Source organism: Ovis aries, chromosome X (genome assembly GCF_016772045.2).
Source record: "Ovis aries strain OAR_USU_Benz2616 breed Rambouillet chromosome X, ARS-UI_Ramb_v3.0, whole genome shotgun sequence".
Lineage (NCBI taxonomy): Eukaryota > Metazoa > Chordata > Mammalia > Artiodactyla > Bovidae > Ovis > Ovis aries.
The window spans coordinates 75,571,608-75,594,200 of NC_056080.1; the positions used below are offsets into that span (position 1 = coordinate 75,571,608).

At 34.6% G+C, this 22,593-nt stretch overlaps 1 protein-coding gene across 5 annotated transcripts in view; it reads right to left on the reverse strand.

Moving 5' to 3' along the window:
* HDX (highly divergent homeobox) overlaps positions 1-22,593 on the reverse strand; it is a 244,798-nt gene that overhangs the window by 192,995 nt on the left and 29,210 nt on the right. For all 5 annotated transcript variants that reach the window (XR_009598932.1, XM_060408383.1, XM_060408381.1 and 2 more), the window contains exons 2-3: positions 21,982-22,128; positions 15,247-16,365 (exon numbers count right to left, since the gene is read on the reverse strand). Coding sequence is in view for 4 of the 5 variants with exons in the window: in XM_060408383.1 (XP_060264366.1) it covers positions 15,247-16,365; positions 21,982-22,128 (1,266 nt within the window). In the remaining variant the exon portion in view is untranslated. The remainder of the gene's footprint in view (positions 1-15,246; positions 16,366-21,981; positions 22,129-22,593) is intronic.

Consider the following 22,593-nt stretch of genomic DNA (forward strand, 5'->3'; position numbering starts at 1 on the left):
TTAAAAAAGTATCTAAATCTTTGTGACCCCATGGACTGTAGCTCCCCAGACTCCTCTGCTCATGAGATTTTTCAGGCAAGAATACTGGAGTGGGTTGCCATCTTCCTCCTCCAGGACATCTTCCCAAACCAAGGATCGAACCTGCATCTCCTGTTTCTCTTTCATTGCAGGCAGATTCTTTCCCACTGAGCCATCGAGGAAGCTCCTCCACCACCCCAAAATGAGCAAAGGGCCTGACCAGACATTTCTACGAAGAAAATATACAAAAGGAAGCTGAGCCATCAAGGAAGCCCCCCCCCACCCCCGCCAAATGAGAAAAGGGCTTGAATAGACTTTTCTCCAAGAAGATATACAAAAGGAAAACAGATACATAAAAGATGCTCACCATCACTAGTCATTCAGTTCAGTTCATTTCAGTCTCTCAGTCATGTCTGACCCTTTGTGACCCCATGAACCCCAGCACACCAGGCCTCCCTGTCCATCACCAACTCCCGGAGTTTACCTCATGTCCATTGAATAGGTGATGCCATCTAACCATCTCATCCTCTGTTGTCCCCTTCTCCTACTTCCTTCAATCTTTCCCAACATCAAGGTCTTTTCAAATGAGTCAGCTCTTTGCATCAGGTGGCCAAAATTAGGGTAGTGCAAATTAAAATCACAATGAGAGATCACCACTATTAGAATGGCCATTATCAAATAGACAAGAGCAGCCATGAAATTAAAAGACGCTTACTCCTTGGAAGAAAAGTTATGACCAACCTAGATAGCATATTCAAAAGCAGAGACATTACTTTGCCAACAAAGGTCAGTCTAGTCAAGGCTATGGTTTGTCCTGTGGTCATGTATGGATGTGAGAGTTGGACTGTGAAGAAAGCTGAGCACCAAAGAATGGATGGTTTTGAACTGTGGTGTTGGAGAAGACTATTCAGAGTCCCTTGGACTGCAAGGAGATCCAACCAGTCCATTCTGAAGGACATTAGCCCTGGGATTTCTTTGGAAGAAATGATGCTAAAGCTGACACTCCAGTACTTTGGCCACCTCATGTGAAGAGTTGACTCATTGGAAAAGCTCTGATGCTGGAAGGGATTGAGGGCAGGAGGAGAAGGGGACGACAGAGGATGAGATGGCTAGATGGCATCACTGACTCGATGGATGTGAGTCTGAGTGAACTCCTGGAGTTGGTAATGGACAGGGAGGCCTGTCCTGTTGAGATTCATGGGGTCGCAAACAGTTGGACATGACTGAGAGACTGAACTGAACTGAACTGAACCAAATGCTGAAGTAGACGTGGGAAAAAGGGAACCCTTGGACAGTGCTTTGTTATCCAGTCGCTAAGTCATGTCTGACTCTTTGTGACCCTATGGATTGCAGCAACCCAGGCTTCCCTGTCCTTTACTATCTCCTGGAGTTTATTCAGACTTATGTGCATTGAGTCAATGATGTCATCCAGCCATCTCATCTTCTGTCACCCCCTTCTCCTCATAACCTCAGTCTTTCCCAGCATCAAGATATTTTCCAATGAGTCAGCTCTTCACATCAGGTGGGCAAATTATTGGAGCTTCTGGAGAGGTTATAAATTGGTGCAACCTGTATGGAAAACGGTAGAGTTTCCTCAAAAAATTACAAGTAGAACTACGATATGATCCAGCAATTCCACTTATAGGTATATATCCAAAAGAAATAAAAATACTAAAATGAAAAACATCTGTACTCCATGTCATAGCAGTAGTATTTACAGTATGAAAATAACCTAATTCTCCATTGGTGGAGGAATGGATAAAGCACTTGTGGCATACATGTGCAGTGGAATATTATTCAGTCATTAAAAAACAAAGAAGTCATACAATTTGTGACACCATGGATGGACTTCGAAAGAATTATGCTAAGTAAAATAAGTTAGAGAATAAAATACTGTACAATTTCACTTATATGTAGAATCTAAAAAATTAACAAAAATCATAGAAAAAGAGATCAGACTTGTGGTTATCAAAGTTGGATATAGAGGGCATGAGAATTGGAGGAAAGTGGTCAAAATTGTACAAACTTCCCATTATAAGATAAACAAATATTAGGAATATAATGTACAATGTCATGATGATAACTAACATTGATGTATGATATAGAAGTAAGTTCTTAAAAGTTAATCCTAAGAGTTGTCATCATAAGGAAAGTTTAAAAATTATACCTATATGAGAATATGGATGTTAGCTAAACCTATCATGATAATCACTTCACAATATATGTTAATGAAACCTTCATGTTGTAAGCCTTATACAGTAATGTATGCCCATTAAAAATTAAATAATTAAACTTGATTCATTTCAAATTTTAAAAAGTTTTTATCATGAATGTGTGTTGAATTTTGTTAAAAGTCTTTTTTCTGTGTCTATTGAGATGGTCACATGATTATTTTTCCATTTTATTAATGTGCTGTAATATATTAAAAATGTCAATTAACATCAATATGTTGATGTTAAATATGTTGAATATGTTGAACATAGGATTTGTTGAAAATGTTGAATGAGGATATGTTGATGCATCCTTGCATCTCAGGGATAATTTCCACTTGATCATGGTGAATAATACTTTAAAAATACTGCTGAATTCAGATTGATGATTTTTCTATTTATATTCATCAGGGATATTGGCCTGTACTTTTCTTTTCTAGCAGTATCCTTTTCTGGTGTTAGTTTCAGGATAGCACTGGCTTCTTATTTTATAAGTTTGGGAAACATCTCTACTCTGATTTTTTAGAAGAATTTGAGATATATTGGAGTTAATGCTCCTTTTAATGTGAGGTAAAATTCACTGGAGAAGCAAAATGTTCCTGGGATTTTTTTTCACTAAGAAATTAGTGATTATTAATTCAATCATTTTATTAGTAATTGGTCTTTTCACATTTCCAATTTTTTCTTGATTCAGTCTTGGCAAATTGCATATTAGTAAGAATTTTTCTATTTCTTCTAGGTTGTCCAATTTGCTTGTGTATAGTTGTTCATAGTAGCCTCTGATAATCCTTTGTATTTCTGTGGTATCAGTAGTAATGTTTCCTTTTTCATTTATAATTTTGTTGACTTGGATCCTCTCTCTTTCATCCTTGTATAGTCTAGCTAAAGTTTTTTTTTTTTTTCAAATTTGTTTGTATCTTCTAAGAAGAATCTCTTATTTTAATCTTTCTTATGTTTTCATTTTCTCTATTTCATTTATTTCTGATCTTATCTTTATTATTGTCTTCCAAAACTTATGGCTCAGTTTGTTTTTCTTTTTCTAGTTCTTTGAGGCACAGAGCTAGATTATTTTACTTGCAATCTTTCTTGCTTCTTAATATATGGGCACTTATTGCTATGAAATTCCCTCTTAGAATTGCTTTTGCTGACTCCCACAAGTGTTAGTATATTGTGTTTCCATTTTAGTTTGTCTTGAGAAACTTTTTCCCTTTTAATTACTTCTCTGATTCATTGGCTATTTGGGAGAGTGTAAATTAATTTCATTTTGCTCTTAAATTTTTCAACTTTCCTCATTTATTTCTATTTTCATGCCACTGTGGTCAGAGAAGATACTTGATATATTTAAATCTTCTTGAATGTGCTAAGACTTGTTTTGTGTTCTAAAATACAGTCTATCCTAGAAAATGTTCTATGAGTGCTTGAGAAGAGTATGTATTCTGCTGTTATTAGAATGTTCTATATATGTCTGCTATGTTTATTTGGTATAGCGTTGTTTATGCACACTGTTTTCTTATTGTTTCTTTCTCTGGATGCTATCTCCATTGTTGAGAGTGGATTACAAAGTCCCTATTACTGTATTACTGTTTATCTCTTTGTTAGCTCTGTTAGTTTTCTTTTGTATATTTAGATGCTCTAACATTGGCTACATACATATTTACAACTGTTAAATCTTCTTAATGAATTGCCCCCCTTTTCATTATATGAACTTCTCTATCTCCTCTTATCATTTTCATTTTAAAGTCTCTTTTTTCTGATATTGTTATCCATGCTTTCTTTTGGTTACCATTTGCCTGAAATGTCTTTTCTCCATTCTTTTGCTGTCAATCTATGTGGGTCTTTAAGGCTAAAGTGAGTTTCTTGTAGGCAGCATATCAATGGATCTTGCTCTTTCATTCATTCAACCATAATATGTCTTTTATTTGAATTATTTATCCTGTTTATTAATAAGTACTTACTATTGTCATTTTCAAGGCTATTTTATGAATACTTTATAGAGCCATTGTTCCTTTTTTTTTTGTTGTTAACCTACTTTCCTTTTTGTGTTATTGTCTCTTTTGAGATCAGCATTCTTTGAATTCTTTATCATGTTCATTTATGTAACTGCTACAGGATTTTCCCTTGTGTTGAACACGAAGCTTACATGAAATATCTTAAATATATAATGCCTTATTTTAAATTGATCAACTTAACTTCTATAAGATTCCTTAATTTTAGTTTTAATTATTTTTCAGTTTACAGTGATTATGTTTATTTTGGCTAACTTTTTACCTTATAAGTGAGTGAAGTCGCTCAGTTGTGTCCGACTCTTTGTTGCCCCATGGACAGTAGCCTGCACCAGACTCCTTGGTCCATGGGATTTTGTAGGCAAGAGTACTGGAGTGGGTTTCCATTTCCTTCTCCAGGGAATCTTCCCAACCCAGGGATCAAACCCAGGTCTCCCTCATTGTAGACAGATGCTTTACCATCTGAGCCACCAGGGAAGTCCTTTTAACTTATAAGCTAGTTATATTTAGCACTACCAGTACTATATTGCAGACTATAATTATGACTATTTAACATTACTGCCTACCTTTCCGTTCATATGTTCTTAATGGTATCTTCTGACTTGAACTCTATTTAGCATTTCCTGTAAGGCAGGTGTGATGATAAGGAACTCTATTGTATTTGGCTTTTTAATCTCCCTTTGGTTTCAGATGGGCAGCTTTTCTGGGTATATAATTTTTGGTGGATATTTTCTTTCAATATTTTGAATATGTCATTCTATTGCCTCCAGGCCTGAAAATTTTGTGTTGAAAGATCCATCAATAGTTGTATAGGTGTTCTTTACTATGTAATTACTCTCTTTCTTCTGCACTCTAAAATTTGATCTTTGTCTTTGACTTTCATAAATTGAATCATAGTGTCTTTCACTGAGTCCCTATTCAGGTTCAAACTATTCCTTAGGTCACATGTATCCAGATGTCCTTTTCTCTCTTTGGATTCAGGAAAATCTTTACCATTATTGTTTTAAATACATGTTCTCTACTTTCCTTCTAGAATTCTCATAATGTGAATAGTTTGCTTTTCATCATGCCCCATAATTCCCATTGGCTTTTCTCACTCGTTTTCTTTCTTTTTTCTTTTTGCCACTCTGACACTGCAATTTCCATTGTCTTGCCTTTCTGGTCATTGAATGTTTTTTTTATGTATGTTCAAACCTATTTTTTTTAACCTATACCGAATTTTTCTTCCAGTCCAGCATTTCTCATGATATACTCTGCATAGAAGTTAAATAAGCAGGATGACAATATACAGCCTTGACGTACTCCTTTTCCTATTTGGAACCAGTCTGTTGTTCCATGTCCAGTACTAACTGTTGCTTCCTGACCTACATACAGATTTCTCAAGAGGCAGGTCAGGTGGTCTGGCATTCCCATCTCTGTCAGAATTTTCCATAGTTTATTGTGATCCACACAGTCAAAGGCTTTGGCATAGTCAATTAAGCAGAAATTGATGTTTTTCTGGAACTCCCTTGCTTTTTCCATGATCCAGCGGATGTTGGCAATTTGATCTCTGGTTCCTCTGCCTTTTCTAAAATCAGCTTGAACATCAGGAAGTTCACGGTTCACATATTGCTGAAGCCTGGCTTGGAGAATTTTGAGAATTACTTTACTAGCATGTGAGATGAGTGCAAATGTGTGGCAGTTTGAGCATTCTTGGCATTGCCTTTCTTAGAGATTGGAATGAAAACTGACCTTTTCCAGTCCTGTGGCCACTGCTGAGTTTTCCTAATTTGCTGGCATATTGAGTGCAGCACTTTCACAGCATCATCTTTCAGGATTTGAAACAGCTCCACTGGAATTCCATCACCTCCACTAGCTTTGTTTGTAGTGATGCTTTCTAAGGCCCACTTGACTTCACATTCCAGGATGTCTGTCTCTAGATGAGTGATCACACCTTCGTGATTATCCGAGTCATGAAGATCTTTTTTGTACAGTTCTTCCATGTATTATTGCCACCTCTTCTTAGTATCTTCTGCTTCTGTTAGGTCCATCCCATTTCTGTCCTTTATCGAGCCCATCTTTGGGTGAAATGTTCCCTTGCTGTCTCTAATTTTCTTGAAGAGATCTCTAGTCTTTCTCATTCTGTTGTTTTCCTCTATTTCTTTGCATTTATCATTGAAGAAGGCTTTCTTATCTCTACTTGCTATTCTTTGAAACTTTGTATTCAGATGCTTATATCTTTCCTTTTCTCCTTTGCTTTTTGCCTCTCTTCTTTTCACAGCTATTTATAAGGCCTCCACAGACAGCCATTTTGCTTTTTTTGCATTTCTTTTCCTTGGGGATGGTCTTGATCCCAGTCTCCTGTACAATGTCATGAACTTCATTCCATAGTTCATTAGGCACTCTATCTATCAGATCTAGGCCCTTAAATCTATTTCTCACTTCCACTGTGTAATCATAAGGGATTTGATTTAGGTCATACCTAAATGGTCTAGTGGTTTTCCCTACTTTGTTCAATTTAAGTCTGAATTTGCCAATAAGGAGTTCATGATCTGAGCCACAGTCAACTCCTGGTCGTGTTTTTGTTGACTGTATAGAGCTTCTCCATCTTTGGCTGCAAAGAATATAATCAATCTGATTCCGGTGTTCACCATCTGGTGATGCCATGTGTAGAGTCTTCTCTTGTGTTGTTGGAAGAGGGTGTTTGCTATGACCAGTGCATTTTCTTGGCAAAATTCTATTAGTCTTTGCCCTGCTTCATTCTGCATTCCAAGGCCAAATTTGCCTGTTACTCCAGGTGTTTCTTGACTTCCTACTTTTGTGTTCCAGTCCTCTATAATGAAAAGGACATCTTTTTTTGGTGTTGGTTCTAAAAGGTCTTGTAGGTCTTCATAGAACCATTCATCTTCAGCTTCTTCAGCATTACTGGTTGGGGCATAGACTTGGATTGCTGTGATATTGAATGGTTTGCCTTGGAAACGAACAGAGATCATTCTGTCATTTTTGAGAGTGCATCCAAGTACTGCATTTTGGACTCTTTTGTTGACCGTGATGGCTACTCCATTTTCTTCTGAGGGATTCCTGCCCACAGTAGTAGATATAATGGTCATCTGAGTTAAATTCACCCATTCCAGTCCATTTTGTTCGCTGATTCCTTGAATGTCGATGTTCACTCTTGCCATCTCTTGTTTGACCACTTCCAATTTTGCCTTGATTCATGGACCTGACATTCCAGGTTCCTATGCAATATTGCTCTTTACAGCATCAGACTTTGTTTCTATCACCAGTCACATCCACAGCTGGGTATTGTTTTTGGTTGGCTCCATCCCTTCTTTCTTTCTGGAGTTATTTCTCCACTGATTCCAGTGCATATCGGGCACCTACTGACCTGGGGAGTTCCTCATTCAGTATCCTATTATTTTGCCTTTTCATAATGTTCATGGGGTTCTCAAGGCAGGAATACTGAAGTGGTTTGCCATTCCCTTCTCCAGTGGACCACATTCTGTCAGACCTCTCCACCATGACCCGCCCATCTTGGGTTGCCGCGTGGGCATGGCTTGTTTCATTGAGTTAGAGAAGGCTGTGGTCCTAGTGTGATTAGATTGACTAGTTTTCTGTGAGTATGGTTTCAGTGTATCTGCCCTCTGATGGTGAATGCAAATTAATATCACCATGAGATTTCACCTCAAGATTGTTACAGTGCCTATCATCAAAGAAGATAAGAGATAAAAATGCTGTCATAGATGTGGGTAAAAGGGAAAACTTCCACCCTGTTGGTGGGATTATAAATTGGTACTGGCATTACACAAAACAGTATGAAGGATCGTCAATAATTTGAAAATTAAACTGCCATACAATCAATCTGTTTCGCTTTTTGGACTATATCTAATGGAGACAAGGACACACTGTAAAACACTTTAAACTTTGCTCAATTTTTTGTGGCAACCTGGATGGGAGGGGAGTTTAGGGGGCATGGAAACATGTATATATATGGCTGAATCTCTTTGTTGTTCATCTGAAATTATCACAACATGGTTAATCAGCTATAAGCCAATACAAAATAAAATGTTTTTTTTAAGACAAGAGATATGTGCCCTGATATTTATAGCAACATTATTCAAAATAGTCAAGACATGGAAACAACCTAAATGCCCATCAACAGATTAATGGATAAAGAAGGTATAAAATATATAGAGAATGGAATATTATTCAGCCACAAACAGGATGAAATTCAGCCATTCACAATAACGCGAGTGAACTCAAGGGCATTATGCTACATGAAATAAATAGAAGAGAGACAACTGATAAATAATGTCACTTATATGTGGAATCCAAAACAGATTTTTTTAAAAAAACACCCTCATAGAAAAGGATATCTGATTTGCGCTTACCAGAGGCAGGGAACTGGGGAGTGGGAACTGGATGAAGGTGATCAAAGGTACCAATTTGTACTTATAAGATAACAAAGTGCTAGGAATGTAATGTACAGCATCATACTATAGTTAACACTGCTGTTGCCTTGATATTTGAAAATTGTTAAGAGAGTAGTTCTAAATTGCTTAGTAGTCATTTCATGTGAATAAAATCATTATGCTTAACACCTTAAATTTGCACAATACTGTATATTAATTATATCTTAGTAAAACTGAAAAAAAGATATACAAAATAGATACCAAAAAAGAAAGTGAAAAGAAAAAAAATGCAATATGCCATGTTAACAAAATAAATAGAAAAATGCACATGAACATATCTCATTAGATACAGAAACAGCATTTGACAAAAGTCTAAACCATATTCATGATTAAAGTACTCAATCATCCTGATAAAGACCATCTACAAAATCCCCACAGATAACACCGTATTTGTTAGACATTGATTGTTTTCCATTTAAGATCAAGATGATAAAGATGTCTTACTGCTTCTATTCAGCATTATATTGAAGGTTCTAGCAACTAGCTAATAGAAAGAAATAAAATGCAGTAAGGTTTTACATAAGTAAAACTATCTGTGTTAATAGATGGCATGATTTTATATAAATAAAGCTTTAAGAAATACACTAGTATTTAACTAATAGATTAGTTCAGTACTTTTTCAGGATACATTATCAATGTACAAAATTCCATCTTCAAATCCAACAATTAAATTAAGAAATTCCATTTAAAATAATATTAAAAGTTATATACTTATATATAAATTTAAAACAATAAGGACAAGACTTCACTGAAAATTACAAGACACTGTTAAAAGAAATTAAAGAAGATATAACAAGTATAAAGGCATACCATGTACACAGATCAGAAGACACATTATTATTATTACAAGAATATTCCCCAAATTTATCCACAGGTCAGCATGATGACTATCAAAATTCCATCTGTTTTTTCATAAAGTGATAAGCTAATCTTAAAATTCATGTGCAAATTTAAGGAAACTAGAATAGCTAAAGTAATTTAGGTAAAGTAGAAGACATTTGGAGGACTCACATGTCCCAATTTCAAAACTTCCTACAAAGTATAGCAATTCAAATAGTGTTGTATCAGCATAAGAAGTATACACACATACACAGTCTCAAAACAATAGAACTGAGAGTCCAGAAAGAAAGCCTTCAAAAAAAAAAAAAAAAGAAAGAAAGAAAGCCTTCCATATAATCAACTGATTTCAAGAAGGATGACAAGACCATTCAATGGGGAAAGTATAATCTTTTAAATAAATGGTGATGGGACAGTTGGATATTCATTTGCTATATAATCAAGAAAAACTTCTACCTCATAATATACACAAAAACAAACTCAAAACAAATGAACCATCTATATGTGAGAGATACAATTATAAAATTCTTAAAAGAAAATATATGAGTCAGTGTTTGTTACTTCAGCTTAGGTAATAACTTCTTAGATACAATACCAAAAGCACAAGAAACAACAGAAAAAAAAAAACAGATAAATTGGACTTGATCAAAATTAAAAACATTTGTGTTTAAACAATACCCCCACAAAAGTGAAAAGATAGTGTATGAAGTGGGACAAAATATTTGTAAGTCATGTATCTGATAAGGATTAGTATAGACAATATGAACTGAACACTTAAAACTCAAAGAACAAACGAACAGTTAGAAAATTGCTAAATTCTCTGAATAGGCATTCTTCCAAATAAGATATTTGAATGAACAATAAGCACACGAAAAGAGAGTAAAAATTGTTAGCTGTTAGAAAAATGCAGATCAAGACTTCCATTACAGTGGCTATAATCAAAATCACTGATGTGACAAGTGTTTGCCAGGATGTGGAGAAACTGGAATCCTTTTACACTGATGGTTGGATTGTAAAGTGGTACAACCGCTTCAGGGAAAAAAAAAAATTGGTGTTTCCTCAAAACTTTAAGCATAAATCACAATATGAACTAGATACTCCAGGATATATAGCCAAGATATATGAAAAAAATATTGCCACACAGAAATTTGTATATAAATGTTCATAGCAGCACTATTCATAATAGACAATGTGGAAACAACCCAAATGTTCACCAATTATTGAATGGATAAACAATCAATGCTATATATACCCAATGGAATATCATGCTGCTGCTGCTAAGTCACTTCAGTCGTGTCCGACTCTGTGCAACCCCATAAACGGCAGCCCACCAGGCTCCCCCGTCCCTGGGATTCTCCAGGCAAGAACCCTGGAGTGGGTTGCCATTTCCTTCTCCAATGCATGAAAGTGAAAAGTGAAAGTGAAGTCACTCAGTCGTGTCTGACTCTTAGCGACCCCATGGACTGCAGCCTACCAGGCTCCTCCATCCATGGGATTTTCCATGCAAGATTACTGGAGTGGGGTGCCATTGCCTTCTCCATGGAATATCACAGAGCAACGTAAAAGAATGAATTATTGATACATACTATAAAATGGACCTTGAAAACATTATGCTACCTGACAGAAGCCAGTTATAAAAATCCATCATATTGCATTTTTCCATTTATAATAATGTTCAGAATAGGTACATCCATAGGGAGAGAAAGACTGATGATTGTCTAGTGCTGGGATGGGAGATTTGGTGTGCTAATGAGTATGTAGTTTATTTTTGAAATAATTAAATGTTCTAAAATTAGATTGATACTGCTTGAACACATCTGTGAATATATTAAAAACTATTTAATTGTACACTTTCAATGTGTGACCACTGTACTATGTGAATTATATCTCAATAAAGTCATTTAAAATTATCCATGCTAACTACAAGGGCTTCCCTAGTGACTCAGTCGATAAAGAATCTGCCTGCAATGCAGAAGACATGAATTTGATTGCTGGGTCAGGAAGATCACCAGAAGAAAGAAATGGCAACCCACTTCATTGTTCTTGCTTGGAAAACCCCTGGACAGAGAAGCCTGGTGGGCTACAATCCATGAGGCTGCAAAAGAGTCAGACACAACTTAGCAACTGAATATGCTAACTACATCTATTCAACACAGATTACTATTACTTTTTAAAAGTTGAGTATTTCTTGAGAGTTATTTTAGCAAAGTCATTCAATCTTACTGGCACTCCCTTTCCTCAGGTCAAAATACATTTGTTTTGATTTAGAAATGATGTTTAAAGTTTTTACAGCCATTAAATTTCCATGTTTATTTTTAAAATGCACTTAAACCTATAAACACTGAATACATTTGTTGGATACTATCAACGTACTTCTACTGTTAGGGACACATTGTACTTATTTAGTACCTTTTAAAGAAAGTTCAAAATTCTCTAACTCTATTAACTTCTAAGTTCCTATGATGTCCATGAGAGTTGAGAAGACAGTTAATTATTAAGTAACAATAATAATTGCAACAAACCTGAATTTATAACATTTGTCTTCCAATATCTTCACATAGGTTATCATCAATTATTAATCTGTTATCAACATAACACTCAACAAAAATAGAAGTACTGACATGAACATAATATGGAAAATAAATGGTAGCTTGGAGCCAAATATGGTTGCAATCTAGCCCCAAAGGAATGGGGTCAGCCTGAAATAGAATTGGGCTATAGTATCCTGGTATAGCTACCTCCTGACAGTTTCCGTATCATCACTTGAACACTTAATGTGGTATTCCACAGTGACTCTAATTCAGTCACCTGTATAGCCTGGAACTAGACTATACTCCAGGAATAGAACCTCAGCTTGAAGATACTTGGCACAACAGAGAAAAGAGATAGATATCACTGTCGTATAGTCCCAAAGTCAGAAACTTAGAAAATTGCTTTCTTGCTTATACTTTCATAGCTAGAAAGTTGACAAGATGGTCATAGGTTTTATCTTGGTAAGTCCTGATCTACTAATAATACAGGTAGGTAATAGAACATCATCAAAATCTTGGAGGATAACTACCATGGGCTGAATCTTTGTATCCCAGCTGAATTCACATGTTGAAATCTAACCCCCAAGGCGCTGGCATTTGGAAGTGGGGCATTTGGGAGATGATTAGATCATGAGAATGGAGCCCTCAAGAATGGGACTAGTTTCCTTACAAAAGAGATCCCAGAGAGCTTCCTTGGCACTTCTAACATGTGAGAAGTCAGTGAAAAGATAGCCATCTATGAATTAGGAAGCAAACACTCACCAGACACTAAATCAGCCAGCACCTTGATCTGGGACTTCCCAGACTTCAGAACTATGAGAAATAAATGTTTGTTGGGTTTTAAATCACCCTGCCTATGATATTTTTGTACTAGGAATCCAAATGGATTGCCATTAATCTTCATGGACTACACTTCCCCAGGCTGCCTAGGTTCCCTAAGATCTCCATTAATTAAAATAAAGGTGGGACATAAAACTAATGTGTCAATTATACTTCAATTTTGCAAACACTGTCTACTATACTGTCTCAGGTCAAGTCGGAGGAGGTCTGTTATAATATAAATAGAAATATATGGGCTTTTAATACTTAGATTATGGTGAAGTTGAGAGCTGATCTCCAGTCTTCTTTTAGTTATTTATTTCTCAACCACCCTGTGATAACTGTGGGCTGTGCAATATTCTACTTGAAATGGAATGTAAAGAAGACCTGGACTAGCAGAAGTTCATTAACTTTCCAACCATGATGTAACAAGTATAAGAAAGTTTATTTGCCAGGAATGTACAAGGAGCCTTGCACAGATTATCATTTCATGTACAGCATTCCTGTGAAACAAGTATTATTAAATGCATTGTACAAGTGAAGAAACTGTTACACAGAGAGTTTATGACACTTGTCTGAGGGCACACAAGTAGAAAGTAGCAGAGCCTAGATTTGAATCCAGGTCTGTCTGGTTCTAAATCCATGTCCTAATTAATGTCAGATTGTTTTTCTTTAAAGAGACCACTTTTCAAAAAAAATGTAGCTAAGTTTTATTCCATTTAAAAGTTTCTTTCATATAAAATAAACTTAATTCATTTAAACTTTCAGTCAGGAAAGAAGATAAAGACTATAAAAATGTAAAACCATAGGAGCAAGCAGTTTAAGAAAAACTAAAAATTAAACTCTGCACTCTCAAGCCTCCAAATATTCTATATTGTTAGGCTGTATGGTAAAGTAGACAAAAGAAACCCCACGTGATGCATTTCTGAGTTGGAATCTTGGTTCTGTCATGTATTGGCTGTATGATTCTAGACATGATATTAAAATATGGATAAAATGCTTATATGAGCAGACTGCCATGAAGATTAAGTGAGATGAAGTATATAAATTTACTGATGGTGCCTAGTACATGTAAAGTCCTCAACAAATTATAAATGTCATTGTTATGATTGTTAGGAGTAACACTGAGGAGATAAAGAAGTACAAAAGAGTTAGGTGAATGAAAGGGGGTGTTGTGGAGGATCCTACAGGTATGGTTCAATGTTACTTTAATCATGCCTTAGGAAAGAACAAACACAGAAAAATGAAAAGATCCTTAATAAGAAGTGTCTACTAATGATGATGGAACACTCTTCTGTTAGAGGTAGGTGCCAGAGGGATACTTCCTATGCTCTTTTACTGATTTTCATTTTGTAGCAAGGAGCTATAAGATAAGAGAGTCAAGATAAGTTGGTTCCTTATATTGGTTGAGAATAGCCTGGATGCATTTTAAATACAGATACAAAATACTGTGTTTGAAAACTAAAGGGTCTAACTAGTAGCAAGAAAAAATAGCAAACATTTCTGTCCTGCTATTCAAATTTTCTGAAGCAGATTTTTCAGAGAGATGATCTATGGCCTTAAGAGATATTGAGGTAGGTTTATACCTCACTGTTGAGATTATTTGTAGCATATATAAACAACTGAATATGTGAAACAGTAAAGAAATAACACCTTTTTTTGCACAGGTCTAAAATTGTTTTAATTCTCACTCTAAACTTATCTCTTCCTTATAAAACAACACAGTATTGTAAAGTAATTATCCTCCAATTAAAAATAAATAAATTTAAAACAATAAAAAATAAATGTTTAAAAAAAGACAGTTTGGTTAATGCTGCACTTAATATTTTAATAAAGCATTTACTCAAAAAGAAAAAAAAAAACCTTTAAAAAAAAGTTGGCTGAATTATCACAGGCTCTGACTTCTCAACCATTGTCACCTAGCACAATGATTGACTTGCCTGGCTATGTACCCAGGGAAGGCACCACTCATCTAGTGACATCTTCCCAAACTGCAAGTAAAAACCATAACAAGAATGATCTATGTTCAAGAGGATGCATCTAGCCAATCTAGTCCTATTTTAGTGATGAGTAATGCCATGCTTCCCAAAGGCTGTTATTGCCTGGACCAAATCATTTTAAATGTCAAAAGAAGGTTGCTACGTTATAACAATTACTAACTTCCATGAAAAAAAGGACTCACCATTTTTAAACATGACAAAGAAAGCATAAAATTCTTTAAAGAGTTGACTCCAAACTGCCATTTAGAAGAAAAAAAAATTCAAATTACTTCAAAATATGAGTTAATTGACCCAGGTCTCAAGTCTAATTGATTACCAACACAATTTTTTACCAACAAATTTTTATAAAACCTCTATAAAACAAACTTACACATTACCTGGTAATTGTTTTGGTTTTGTGATAACCTCAATTGGTTTGATGATGCGAAATGTGAAGAAAAATTACTTCGTGATGGATTTGTATTACTGTACATTGCAGTAGATGCTGTATGTAATGAGGTCCGTGGTGTCAAATGGTTTTCTCTGTTTTGATACAGTACATTGTCTGACAAGTCTCTAATATTCACCATTTGTGAATTTGGCATATTTCTTCCTTGTCCAGGCAAAGTTGCACTTTGGTTCTCAGCTCGAAGGGAACTGCCACTTTCATAAAATCTTGAGTAGCTTGGTATCTGTGCTCCCATCAATGCCAATTCTTCCTCTCTGGCATACTCTTCATCAGCATCTCCAGTCTCCATTGCAATGGACAAACAAGTTCCTTCTGTTAAATTAGGAGGCTTCTGTGGGGCATTTCCTCCCAGAATTCTCTGTGGGTAATCACTAACTGCCAGTGAAAATACTTCACGGATTTCCAAATTTTGTGTTCTGCAGTAAGGGTCTCTAACAGATGGTTTTTGCCCACATAAGTTATGTGATGATAGACCTGTGTGTTCAGGCTTATATGATCTTTGAATTCCAACTGGTTCAATTTTGCAAGGTCGGTGGCACACAGATGGCTTTTGAGGTACCGTCATCTCAGAGGCTGGCATTGAAGAGCTTCCATAGTTTTTCTTTGTGTGATTGTATACAGAATTCCCAGCATTTAGCACACTTGTCTGTCTTGACAAAATAATAGTTTTTTCACCTAAGACTAAAGAGGCATTTTTACAGTGTGCTACTTGTCTTTGAACAGGAATGTGCAACTGAAACTCAGTATCGTTTTTACTGGCTGTTTTCTGAACAGGGATTTTATGTGCTTCTGTAATTTGTGTATTTGAATGCTTGGTTGTCTCTTGTCTACTTGATGAACTGGCTGGACTGTATATACCAGTTATGATGACATCATTATTGGGTGATGTCCAAGAAGACTGTTGACTTGAGGGTGAAGCAATATTAACCACATTTCTGACTGTAATGTCTGGAGCTGCCAAAGAAGTACCAGAAACAGTTCCTGTTGTTGTTGCTCCTGATTCAGAATTCTTACTACTCATTTTTCTTCTCTTATTGCCAACCCACGTCTGGAAGGATAAAAAATATATATATTATGGAAAAATTCTTAATTTTTAAAAAAACAAGGAAATCAATTTCTATGTGATAGATTATATTCTAATTTGTCATAAAATCAAGGCCTATACAAATTTAAAAGAAAAAAATACCGTAAAGAAAAAGTAAAATATAAAGTCAGAGACCATCAGGAACCAGCACATAATAAATATCTAGAAACTTTGATGTGAATTATTTGTGAAAGTTTTTCTGTTGTGTCCAACTCTTTGCAATCCCATGGACTATACAGTCCATGGAATTCTTCAGGCCAGAATACTGGAGTGGGTAACCTTTCCCTTCTCCAGGGGATTTTCCCAACCTAGCGATTGAGCCCAAGTGTCCTGCATTGCAAGTGGTTTCTTCACCAGCTGAGCCACAAGGGAAGCCCAAGAATACTGGAGTGGGCAGTCTATCCCTTCTTCAGTGGATCTTCCCAACCCAGGAATCAAACCAGGGTTTCCTGTACTACAGGCAGAGTCTTTACCAACTGAGCTTTCGGGGAAGCCCCTGAAACTGAGATAGAATAGTATTTTTGTTCTTCTCCTCAAAATCCAGCCAATTAATCTGTAGCAAGAACTTCTGTTCTATGAATATATCATAACTTGTTTAATTTAATATTGCTAGGAATTTAGATTACTTTTAGAAATATTCACTATTATAAAACATATTGAAATACAACATTGTACATGCATCATTGTTCTATTGGTCCATTAGAATGCCATCTTAGAAGGAAAATTGCTTGACTTTTTGACATTTTCAAATTACCCTCCGATGTATGAAAGTACTGATTTCCCCACACCTCAACAACACTGTGCATTATCTTTTGTAGTATCTATTAGCCCAGGAGTTAAGAAAAGGTATATAATTGCTATTTAGATTTTAGTTTCTATGGTTACTTTCATTGAATTGTTTACACGTTACCTATACCCCCCCCAAAAAAAAACCTAATTTTTGTATTGGGGTGTTTGTCATTTTTAATTGATTTATAAGAGCAATTTTCTACTAGAGTTGGCAGCACTTTGTCACGGCAAAATCTTTTCCAGTTTGTCATTAATTTATGGTAGCTATTTTCTTCTTTATGCTTTTATCTACCTACTGAATTTTATACACTGAATATATATTACTTTTGTTTTCTTTTAGCTTTTCTTTTTTCTTTTTTTTTTTTTGACCACCTTATTTATTTTCAAATTGAAGGATAATTGATTTACACAATTTTGTTGTTTTCTGTCAAACATCAACAAGAATCAGCCATGGGTATAAACAAAATATCAATAAAAATAATATCAGTGGTTGACATTTAAGATTTGATTATAAAATATGTACTTTTATATAAGTATTATAACAATCAGTATTATTACAGTGAATCATTATTCCTCTTAAAATGTGCAATAAATATTATGCTCCATAAAACAATCAGCAAAATTTATAGTTTTAAATGCATATAATCTTATAAACTACTAAAACACATTTAAGAACTTCAAAAAAATAAATAAGTGAAAACATTAAATGACCTAGTCTTGCATAAACATAGTGCTAGGTGTATTTGGTTAATTTAATGGGATGTACTTTTGAAGACTGCACAAAACATCCAATTTTCAATGTATATTTATATTGCATACAACATCAGATGTTGTAAAACTATAAATAAAAGCTAATACTGAATTCCATTATGTGTTTATACATATAAGCTACTTTGCTAGGCATAATTATTCTAATTTTATAAATGAAGAAACTGAGATTCAAAAATATTAAGTAGCTTGTAGAAAGATCTCTTGACCACTTACCAGCAGAGCAAGAAATCAAAATCAATTTAATTTTTACCTCAATGAACATTATCTTTTCACTATGGTGAGAAATTCCTGAAATGGAGTTGGCCATTTCCGTGGGTCATTTTAATTTTATAATTAGTGCTTATCTAATAAAATGTTCCAGAAACAGAGGTGCTCATTCCATTTTGTTTCACATGAGGCTGTGGGAATTTAAAACTCTTATGTAGTTTACTAAAGAGTAGAAGTGAGGATTACAAGCAGAGAGACAAATGAATATAAATGTCACAAGAGAAAGAGGTAGGGGGAAAAACACAAGATTTTAAAATATATACTCAAGAGTAATATTTAAAAAGAAATGTTTGTGAATAAGAATAATTTCAATTTATGGTTCAAAAAGGTGAATATTACAAATACTCTAAGTCACTGTGTTATGACTTTTCAAGTAAGAAGAATATGCACAGGAAGCATGATGCTTTGTAATTTTAAAATTTAAAAATTTTCAATTGGAAAGCACAGTGAATTGATAAAATTTGAACTCAAGATCTACTACATCTGGAGGGCAGCTCTGGGCAAGATTTCTAAGAAAACAAACAACCTGTCATTTTCCCATCATAGTATCTATCTTAACACAAGAATTTTAACAGTGATATTACATTGGAAATTTATGGCTTACTTTAATAGTTTTATAGTTCACATATGTAATTAAATAGTTTACTAGGTATTTATATAATATACCCATGAAAAGCAAAATGCAATAGAGTATCAAATGAATATGAAACTCAGGTATCTAACAATCTCACTTGTTCAGAATGCAGCCAATATAGATGTCACAAGATCCATGTACTTTACTGAAAGGAAAATCCTTGATCTTAAAACACTTAATCTTATTTTACACATAATTTTTACCAAACCTGGTATCCTAATCTATAGTAAATTAGAAATAACAAAACAAGAGGGGCGGTAATTGTGATTGCTGTTGGAAACACCTTGATAGCACTAAGACTAACAATTTTTATTAAATATTACTCGCTAAAAAAAAGAACAGAAAATCATAAGAGAACGATGTGAGGAATCGTTAAATGTTTGGGGTTCTTTAGTAAAGGAGAAAATCACCTTGTATACCTTACCATGTTATAAGAGTTATTATTTTATAGCACAGTATAGTAATTGATTTCCACAGTAAAACTCTGAGTCAAAAAGTAAAGATTCAGTTATTTTCAACAGTCTCTATTCGAATAAAGTAGGAAAGCATATAGTTAAGAAATACTTTATATTAAAATGTTAAAAGTAAAGAGATTTCATTACCTAAGAGTTCCCAATAACTGAATTAAATTTTACTAAAAATCATTCAGCTACAGGATCCAAAATTGACCAAGGCATATAGAGTATAAATGATTCTCATTCCAAAAGTTTCATTGGTCAGAGGGAAACAAATGGTCAATCAAAATTGATATGATGAGCATTTGGGGTTTGGAACTAATAAAGTGACATTACATAGAAAAAAAGAAAGATAATGAACTTGGATAACCTATCCTTGGTGTCCATAAAATTATTTTTCAATCAACTTTTTAGAAATTCAATGTCTCCAAACGTTTCCTTTTTCTATACTCCCTTGTTTGTTATCCTCTTCTTTTACCCCACAATATATATCTATATATAGACGTATAGATATGCTGTGCTTAGTCACTCAGTCATGTCTGACTCTTTGCAACCCCCATAAACCCCCACCAGCCCACCAGGCTCCTCTGTCCATGGGATTCTCCAGGCAAGAATACTGGAGTGTACTTGCCATCCCCTCCTCCAGGGGATCTTCCCAACCCAGGGATCAAACCTAGGTCTCCCGCACTGCAGGCAGATTCTTTACCATCTGAGCTACCAGGGAAGCCCAAGAATACTGGAGTGGGTAGCCTATCCCTTCTTCAGGAAATCTTCCCAACCCAGGGATTGAACTGGGGTTTCCCGCATTGCAGGTGAATTATTTACCAGCTGAGCTACCAGGAAAGCATATATATATATGTGTGTGTGTGTGTATATATATATATATATATATATATATATATATATATATATAGCCTAGGTGTTTTAACGTTTTAAGTACTTTACACATTGTGATTATGTTCTTAGCACAGTGAGATTTCAGTTCTTTTGAGAAAAAGCACAATAAGTACTATATTAAAATAGTAAGGGAAGATCTCTTTCAAGTAGAATATGTAGACCTAGCAAAATATCAGAGGCATGGGAGGTTGTGGAATAGTGAGTCTATAAACAACGCACTTCTCCTCTGGCTAAAAAGCCACCAAAATTGTGCTGAAATTTAGATTAGGAAGAGGGAATTTCTGTAGAATTTACACTCTCCTAGTACAGAGAGAATGAATCCATTTTACACTATTCCATATAACTTACATATTTTACTTGCAAACTTGCATTCTAGAAAGTTCCTGTCTTTCATTTCCATTATTATAGATTTCACACAGTTTGGAGCAGAAATATAAGCATTTGTATTTCAACACTCTCAATATTCAAGTATAGTCAAATAAGTCATTAGTGGGAAGATTGCAATAGAAAATTGGAAATATGAAAGGTCACAGTCCACAAAGTAGCTGCCTAAGAAGACTTTTCACTGTAAAATAATGGTAAAAAAAGAGATAAGAAAACAAAGAAGTTGCTGCGAAAAACAACAACAACAACAACGAGTTTTTACTTATAAAATAGAAATCTCAACTTGAAATATTACACATTTAAAAATTTTCCTAAGGCCACTAGTTTTTTTCCTCAAGTTTACCAAAGGGACTGCAAACAAGTAATTTAGAGCTATCAATAAGAGACATTTGTAGTTCTTTCACAAATCTGAGCATGATCTCAGCACAGATATCCTGGATATCCTCCCCCCTCCACTAGAATTGGTGACATAATCCCCTATATGAAAGTAAATATATCCTTCAGTCAACAAAATATTTTTTCCAAAGAATTCTTATCAAGATATTTTATCTTTGGGGGTCTTTGAATGTTCCTTCAACAGAAAAATAAACAAAGTCCTCTCTGTTACCAAATTAGCCTAATGAATGACAAAATTGGGGAAGTTGCTAATCTTTGAATCCCTAAATTTTCAAACCAGCAGGATTTATAGCATTTTCAGACAATCATAAAGGACCTATATTCCCACTATGAAATCTGTGACTAGTCCTGTTACATTTATCTCTTGCCTCCTCTTTGTCACCTTCTCACTGTCTTTCCCAAATGTGTAGCAGCTCTGATTTTTAATAGCTGAATAATTATGATTGTAAAAAAAGGAATTTTTTTTCCCCTAGGGATTTTTTTGTCCCTTACCTTGTAACCCATTAAAATGCATACATTTAATTAGAAGGAAATGTGGCATTTATAAAAAGCTAGATTTTCCTAAAAAAACATAAATACTAAAGTCATAAGTACCCAGTGAAAAAATTCAAACACATCAAGAAAATATGTGAAGTCCCTCCTTGGTAGATGCATGTTTTACTGATATCAATTTGAAGGTTATATCTATATTATTCAGGTATAAACAAAGCATGAGATCAACAACTAATCCTAAAGATACCTATTAGTTCAAAGGACTGGGATTTTTTAAAGATATATTTAAAATGAAAATTTTTAGTGCTTTCAAGCTATTTGTAGGAAAAAACATACTAAATAATTGTCTTTATTAAAAATAGTAATTTTATACAAGGGAAATTAAGCTGTTTATAAAGTTAGTGACTTAATATCCTGATAGTTTTTCTCATATTAAGCAATTATTTCTTGCAATAAAATGTATTAAATTCAAGAGTTTAAGACCTGAATACTTACCCTGACTACACTGAAGTCCAGCTTAGTCTCCTGTGCACACTGTAATATGAGCTGAAAGCAATTTTTACTTTGATTTGTCATTCCATTTTCATAATAACGTTGTAAAATCCTTTGTTGCTCTACAGTAAATACAGAACGTAGATTCATCTAAAAATAAAAGAAGATACTCTGAAAATTGGAATAAAAATGGATATGTGTAGAATTTGCATGCTTTTGTTTTTATAATAACTTCAGTGCTTTCAAGCTGTGAGTTTTTTTTAAAGTGAAATATTTTCAGTAATGGGCAATAATTTGTGTGCCAAAGGGAGACAGGTTCTCACTGAAAATTATGCATAATGTGAACACTTATTGAACTTGTTCAGAAAAAAAAATATCAACTTTAAAGACAAAAAATGAGAAAGCCCTTATCTGGATAGTGTCAGTGCATAAGGAAAAAAAGTTCTTTCACCAAAATAAATATTTATGGCTAGTAAAGCCAGAGATTGGTAGCCATACATGGTCAATTATCAACAGGGAAACTCACTGTTCTTTGTCAAGTAAAGCATCTGGCATATGTCTTACAGATAGGAGCTGTGCTCTGGAACAAAAAGGCGCTATTATGATTTTTTTTTT